Source organism: Phoenix dactylifera, chromosome 3, assembly GCF_051530095.1.
Source record: "Phoenix dactylifera cultivar Ajwa chromosome 3, Ajwa_hap1_PhDact_Kaust_v1.1, whole genome shotgun sequence".
NCBI lineage: Eukaryota > Viridiplantae > Streptophyta > Magnoliopsida > Arecales > Arecaceae > Phoenix > Phoenix dactylifera.
The window spans coordinates 49,881,279-49,889,011 of NC_143192.1; the positions used below are offsets into that span (position 1 = coordinate 49,881,279).

A 7,733-nucleotide genomic window follows, 5' to 3' on the forward strand; every position below is an offset into this window, starting at 1 on the left:
GAGCCTATATAAAGAGGAGTTCTTCTCTTTCGGGGGAGCATCCTCGGAGAACAGGGGAGAAGCCAAGTTCCCACGAAAAAAAATAAAAAAAAGAGAGAAAGGAGAGGGAGAGAATACTTTGTGATATTTTGGGAATAGAAAGAGTGGGATGGAAGGAAAAAAATTTTATATGAAGATGGAAGCCTGCTGCTGTGCTGCTGCTGCCGTCTACCACTCCATGGAAGGCTGATCTTCTCTCTAGGGCCGGATGTAGCCCTAGCAAAGGGCCAAGGGTTTTATATTTTGATTTCTATTCTTAGAGTTGTATAAACCTTATTTTGCTTCTAATGAATATTTTATTTCATCTCATATTTAATTTCTGTGATTTTAAATATGACGTTTATACAATTGTTCTTCATGATCACTAGGTAAATATAAGATAGTCCATGCTTAAGGAAGATGTGGTGTGCTACCGCATTAGTTTAGGGTAGACATTGCATACCAACTGAAGATGGATTATGCCTAAATTACTTTTGTGAAATTTTATTCGAATGCTTTTTAGGCTTGTAGCCAATTTGCATGTTAATCCAAGAATAAATTAAAATACAAATAACTCTTGTTCCGATGTTAGTGGTGAATTCCTTGCCCTAGGTTTCCCTCAAACTGCTATCCTTTTAATTGCATTTTGCTTTATTAAATTTCTAAGTTTAGTTTTTCTTCACAAACTCTTCCTTTTAAATATTTTATTTTTTTAAGAAAAACAACTGTACCCCAATCCCTATGGATCAATACCCGTAATTACTATCCTACTAGATACGTGCTATTGTGTGGTCTTTAAAATTGACTATTTGGTTGATGGAAAAACAAAAAAAATACTTCTTATTTGGTTGGAGTTTTCGAAGAAAAGAAATGAAAAAGTAACATTCTCATGTTTCATAGGAAAAAAAATCCATGGAGGATATAAAAAATCTACTATCCCACTGATTGAAATTTGGAGTTCTTTTTGTTTCAAAAGTATTCTTAAGCTGTCAAAACCTATAAATAAAATCTTTTTCTTTATTAAGGATATAATAGATATTTCATAAAACTTTTCTAGAAAAAGTAGATGGTCAACCAAACATGACCCACTCTGCAATTTACCGTTTTTACATGATCAACCAAATATGCCAAAACTATTTTTTCAGAAAAAACATTTTAGTAAAAAAAATTATTTCCACTAACCAATTGAGTCCTCAATATATAGTCTACTTAACTTGTTGGGCACACTTATATTTTTTGACAGTCTAAAAGTACTAAGCCATGTTTTTCTTACAAATGGGTGCATGTAGAAAGAGAGCATGGAATTAGCCTCATGAATCATGGAAGTTTCATCCTAGCGGTAGGTAAAATGGATGTAAAATTATTGTTCAAATAATTGGCCTGGTGACATCACTAGGATTTTTCCAGCCCACATATAGCATACCACTGTATATGTCATACGTACGACCGCTCATTAAGGATACAGTAGTCTATGGAGGCCATATTTACTGAATATCTTCTGTTCTCCCTTTTCTTCTTCCTTTTTCTCTTTCTACAATTTTGTATTCACTAACAGAGTCATGTGATGATACAAGATAAAACTTTTTGCACTTCATCTTTTATTGTTATGAAGCTATACAACGAAAAAACTTGTTGCATATAAACATGACATGCTATCAATGATTCAATGGTGACTAGTGAGTCAATTGACCATTCGATCAACAATTTTACCGTTTTTTATTTACAAACCATCCAAATAGATTAATCAATTTGAACTGAACTACAGATGACCAGGCTAGGACTGGTTGCACACCAAACAAGCGAACATCTTTTGAGCAAATGATTTCTTCTTCTGTACCACTGGCTCCATTGCAGGCTCCACGACTACAATATGTGAATCTCCTTTCCCCTTCTTCCTGCAATTCTCGCATTCCTCTAAGAATGTCTTGAAGGCATCACGAACATACTGAGCACCCTCTGCAACCGTCATTCCCTCGACCAGTTTGTGGGGGTAAATTTCTTTCGTGCAATCACCATTTAGTGCGGCTCCCAGCTGCACCAACTCTTGCTGAAACTCTGATAGCTTTGCATGCTCTGCAGCTTCAGTTGTTCTCATCTTCTTAGGTTCAGGCAAGACTTCTGAGATCCCAAGAAAAAAAAAAACATGTTACAGGCTTGCTGCGATATGGTTCGACTCGGTGACAACTCGATCTAACTCGGCAACGCCTCGAATAAACCAAAATCTAAAAAAAATCCTTTTTTGGGTATAAATCGCTACTTGATGACCTATTTTGAGTATATAAAATTAAATGCAAGTATGATAGAATTTCCCAACATACTTTAATCAAGGAAAAGAAAAGGAGTGTAGTGATTTGTTAACCTGGGCAATCTGTTCTTGGAGTTGTCCGTGTGAGAACACTTTCAAATGTGCCAGCCCATGCATCACGTTTGGTCAAGAATTCCTTCAGATTGAAAATTTTCTTCACAGTTGCAGGAATGGAAGAATGCTCAAACTCTGATGAAGGATATGGCCCTAATGGCCTATGAACCACTGCAACCACAATAACAACTAGAACTTAGTAGTAGAGTTCTGGTTAAATGTAAAGCTAGGTTTCAATTGTCTGCCGGCAGTCTTTTGTTTCCCATTTTCGAAGAAAAAATACAGTTCTATTGACTGGAAGAGTTGAATGGCATGGAATCATAAAATAGGACTGCATAAAAAGGAGATACTGAATTGGTACATATAGCTATGTAAAATTTATTGTCTCGTACGTATAGGTGAAAAAAGAAGATTTTACCAAATTGTTACCATTTTAGCACTTCTACATAAAAATCTAGTGATATTCCTCAGAAAAAAAAAATAATGAAATCATGCCATTTTTATTTACTTACAAATCACACACACACACACACACACACAACCTTCAAGTCATGTAAAACTAATCATTTGGCATCACCATTTCTTCCCCCTTCTTTTTCAGGAAGGTGTGCCATACATTATTAGTTTACTATGATGGTATGTATGATGTGAAACGTAATGGTTTTTCTTTTAGCTTGAATTATTAAGCTTATTAGGGTGTGATAGTAAGAGTTGGAACAGCACGCCAGAGTCTATATTTCAGGATGAAATCAGCTGTTGTTTACCTGTTCCAGGTTCGATCCATGGGGAAATAAATATGGTTGGGACACGGACACCAAGGCGATCAAACTTGAAGTAGAAGGGTTCAGGACCCACAATGTCATCAGGGCTTGGAACCCCTACAGGGGTTGGGACATGGTCATAGAAGCCCCCATGCTCATCATAGGTTACTATGAACAAGATTTCTCTCCACTGAGGACTAGATCGTAATGCCTCGTAGACCTCCTTCACCAACTTCTGCCCCTCTGAGACATCATGGGAGGGGTGATCGTCATTCCCAGGCAGGATTTTGAGGTCGAAGTAACGTTGCTCGATGACGACATAGTTGGGCAGCTTCCCTTCCTTGCAGTGCCTCTTGAAGTCCAGATCAAATCCATGGAAGTTGCCAATGTATTTTAATTGCCTCAGGTTCCTGCCACCAACAAAATTCCAGTTAGTGAGGAATAAAAGTACTTGGTGGTTTCAAGTGAGCTGAGTAATGAATTGATGCATGGTTGAGTAGTTAATTCTGACCAACCAATTCTACCTCACCGAGCAACGATTCCTTCCATTCATGTTACCTGTGGTATGAGTTAGTCATGGTAGCGAACCTTCTCCCTTGTGAACAAACTCTCCAAGGATTATAAAAAACTTACATAATGGTCACATAGGTTATTAATGGAATGAAACAAGTTTAAGATTCTCCAAAGGAAGATGAATTAGAACAGTTTGGAGCCTGTTATAAAAGTGACGTGTATCCCATGGCTCGTGTGTTTGATGGTTAGCACTACAAGGAAATGGATGCAATCTATGAAATATGTTTCCAATATAACTTTCATCTATATACTGCATTTGCATGCGTTAAATGTGTATGGATTTTTTATGGATGCATTAGGGATCATTGACCCCAATTCCTTTTCTATAGACAAGTATATCCTATATATATTCTTTGACAAATTCTGCTTTCCATTTAACTTATTTTACCATGTATGTGCTTTGGGTAAATAATTGAGCATGATGTGAAAGATAACCGATAATGTTTCATATATGGACAGCGAACGTATCTTTTGTGTGAAAAAAAACCGAGCAATGATCCATTTGAGATCCACACGGATAGCAAAAGAATGACTTCGGAGTACTTTGAGATCTGTGCAGAATGCGATCCAATGATGACTATTCTTTTGCTAAAGATGCAACCCGAACCCTTCATGTATAATTTGAAGGGATTGACATTTGCTATTCCCACTTGCCCACATTTGGCGGTACGCTTCCGAGTTCCGACCATTTTGATTGGGACGGATCCCCTCTCGTTTCCTGACAATTCGAGAGAATAGCAAGGCTCCGGACGGCTGGTGTTACGATGGACAAACTTCCATCGATGCCACTGAGGAGCACAGCTTTTAGCCTGTCAGCGAATAGTATCTGGGAGGGCTCGCATGGGGTGCCAGAACCAGCTCGTGGACAGGTAACGAGTTCTTATGCGTACAGCCAAGGGGAAACGAGGGCAATAGGAAACACCTGTCGTATAGGAAACGCCTGTCGTATATGCGTCATGCCGATACAGCCCTAATCATACGAAATCCGACATGGATGATTCATTGCAACTTATCCTGCATCTCACATATTTGAATATATGATCTGTCAAGACACAACACCTGATCATCAAAATATGAATTCACAAGAGTCAGATAATGTCTCATCTACTTGTCTAACCTTATCCCTAATAGTTCATAGATATCGTGAGTTAATAAACAGGTCCTGGAGAGGTTTAGATCCTTGGAGGGAGATGAAGAATTTTCATCCATGCTGTCATCTTTGTTTTATTCCTTATTGCTATTTTTTATGATGAGTACTAAATCAGTCTACGAGTTGTTATTCGATCCTTTTTCTTTCATTGTATCAATCCTTATTTTGACTAACTTAGTGAACATTTTAGGCACAAATCTTAATATTTTATGTAGAAATTTTGATTTATGTAAGAAAAAACAGAGGCCCAGATTTATTATCAAAAAATTTTCGGACACCACTTTTTCACGCCATGCAGAACAGAGGAACTTATTTTTAGTTGGTGCTCATACCACAAGACACAACCTACGTCCCACTGCCAATAAATATATCTTGCAATCTCTTTACATGAGAGAGTTGGATTAATGGATCAAACCGATCTCATGGATTTCGCCAATTTATGCGATGCGTCGTGCCTTTTCCTTATAGTGTTAATATCTAGCCGGACATATTTGTATATCTCCAACCTTCTTAACAAGTTCATTTGTTTCTGTTTCCCGTTTCCTAATGCAGCCTTTCCACTAACTGTTTCACCGTCCTCTTGATATTCCAAAAATTACTGAAATGATGGCAGGACTCCTGGGGGGCCCCGGCCACAGACCAGAGGCCAGGTCTGCCCCCTCTACTGTAGATCTAAAGCACTCGGAGAAAGAGAAGAAGGGGAGGGATATAGAGAGGGGGAACGCACCTGTAGAAGAGAGTGGAGGGCGGGTACTGGTAGTAGATGCCGAAGGAGTAGCCGGCCTCGTGGAGCGAGTCGAAGATGGTCTTCTGGGGCAGCCCCTCCACCAGCTTCTTCGTGTCGTTGCTCGTCAGCCCGTGCGACGTCGCCGAGTGCACGAACAGCCGGTTCGGCTGCGTCGACGACGGCATCGACGCGAACCAGCGGTTGCACACCGCGAACTCTCGCACCAGCTCCTCGTACACTGGCACCGCACCCGGCTTGTACCCGTTCATCACCGTCTCCGACATCCCCTCCTTCTCCCTCTCCGCCTCCTGCACGAACCCGTTCATGGGCGGCGCTGCCACCCAGGGCGGCGTGATGGGGGTCTCGCCGGCGGAGAAGGGGATTCCGTAGACCTGCTCGTAGATGGCCTGGATGGAGTGGCCCGGGTCCGGGACGACGTACTCGGACCGGTCGCCGAAGTGGATGACGGGGGAGTTGGGATCGGTGGTGGAGAGGGGGTTGGACTCTTGGCCGGTAACGCCGTCGATCTCCGGGTTGAGGGACTTCATCCAGCCCAGTATGTGGTCGAACGACCGGTTCTCCTGGACCAGCACCACCACCGTCTTGATCTGGCCCCCCTGGGCCAAGCTCTCGGCCGGCATTCTTTGGCTCTCTCTTTTTCCCCTTCGCTTTTCCTTTTGTCTTAGGAAGAGGAGATTGGTGGGAAGAAGAGAGTGGGTTGGGAGTTTTAAAGCTAGAGAGCGAGAGGGAAGAGGAGGAGGAGGAGGTTTCGTGGATTGGGAAACGAGGGAGGAATATTCGTGGATAAACTTTCAAAGGGAAAGACGAAATGGGCAAGAAACCAAGGACGGCGTAAGCATTGGTCGGGAACGGGGAACAATTGGATGTGGGAAGTATGGTGTTGGTGTCTCGTCCCCGTAGTGATCGTAAGAATCCGGACTTCAAGCCAGTTGGAACTCACTGACCAATTGAGGACGAGGAAAGCGTTGCGTCCAATGTCTTATGACCTATGAAAATCCTATAAAAATGTCAACGAAGATTAGAAAACGTTCACGCTGGAGGTATGGATAGGAGATGCTGACACGTGGCGACCAGAACGAATAAAAAAGAGGGAGAAGGGGCGCCGCTCTGGTGCGGAAAACGCGCAGGTTTGATACGGAGGATGGAATTCAATAGAGCGCGCTCGAAATGCAAGATTTTCGGATCCGCTTTCAATGCAAATGCAAGGAAGTTCCTGCAACGATCATAAAAATTAGACACGTTTGCAGATCGAATTTGAGAGGAAGACGGGGATGTCGTATGGAAGATTGCCCGCCAGTACCATGATGGTATCTTTCTTGCCTATATCAAATTCTCTAACTTGAGGTATGTGTTGGCTCCATTCTTGCTAAAGTTGGGATAAATGCAATAGTTAGCAACATATATTTTAAGAGACATCCAAACTTGAGACCTTCTCATCCTAAAATGAGAGCAATTACGAGGTGGTAGCATGGGGAGGTTTTACGGATGTTAGAAAGTTTGGATTTGCAGAATCCCAGAATAGTAGAGATCAGAAGATCGCCTTTAAATAGAACTTGGTATTCTGATATCTTGGAGATGCACATGCAAGTTGCTTCTCCTTGTACTCTTGGTTATATTTGAAATTTGGACTACATTGAGGAGGGGCAGCAAAAAATAACCCTCCTACAAAATTCCAACCAGATGCAGCCTTATTTAGATTGGGTTTGGTTTAGAGTTTTCCGGTTAGGGTCCGGTACCGATCGAAAATTTGATATGACTTAGGTCATTAGAGTCATTGATGGGGACATCAGAGCCCTTCATCCAGATGATCCTAAGCCTCCGGATTGAGCCAGACGCATTTATTTGCATATTTATTTTATTTTATTTCTGGGTTTATTTGCATTTAGGTATTTATTTGTGGTTTATTTTATTTCTGGGCTTATTTGCATTTTAGGGCTTATTTGTGTTATTTGTGGGTTTATTAGGATTTATTTCTGTGTAAGGGGGTTTATGCAAATTGTGTATTTGGGCCCTATATATAGGGAACTATTTTCATGATTAGGGTTTAATGAAGTGATTTGGAATTTCTTTCCCCCTACGTTCTTTTTTTTCTCTTTTTCTCCTCTCCTCCTCTATTCTTCCTGC

The 7,733-nt window shown here is 41.1% G+C and overlaps 1 protein-coding gene across 1 annotated transcript; it reads right to left on the reverse strand.

Moving 5' to 3' along the window:
* Positions 1–1,583: 1,583 nt before the first annotated feature.
* On the reverse strand, positions 1,584–6,488 carry LOC103711783 (non-specific phospholipase C4-like). Its single transcript, XM_008798061.6, has 4 exons — positions 5,589–6,488; positions 3,142–3,548; positions 2,378–2,548; positions 1,584–2,136 (listed from the first exon to the last, which is right to left on the reverse strand). Exons 1-4 carry the CDS (start codon positions 6,227–6,229, stop codon positions 1,793–1,795), a joined length of 1,563 nt encoding a protein of 520 aa, XP_008796283.4. The 5' UTR covers positions 6,230–6,488; the 3' UTR covers positions 1,584–1,792.
* Between the last annotated feature and the right edge of the window lie 1,245 nt (positions 6,489–7,733).

Coding starts and splice junctions, on each gene's coding strand:
- LOC103711783 (XM_008798061.6), bottom strand. CDS start 6,229: ATGCCGGCCGAGAGCTTGGCCCAGGGGGGCCAGATCAAGACGGTGGTG. Junction 3,549..5,588: donor CCCTCCACTCTCTTCTACAG/GTGCGTTCCCCC, acceptor TGTTGGTGGCAG/GAACCTGAGGCAATTAAAAT. Junction 2,137..2,377: donor TCCAAGAACAGATTGCCCAG/GTTAACAAATCA, acceptor TTGGGATCTCAG/AAGTCTTGCCTGAACCTAAG.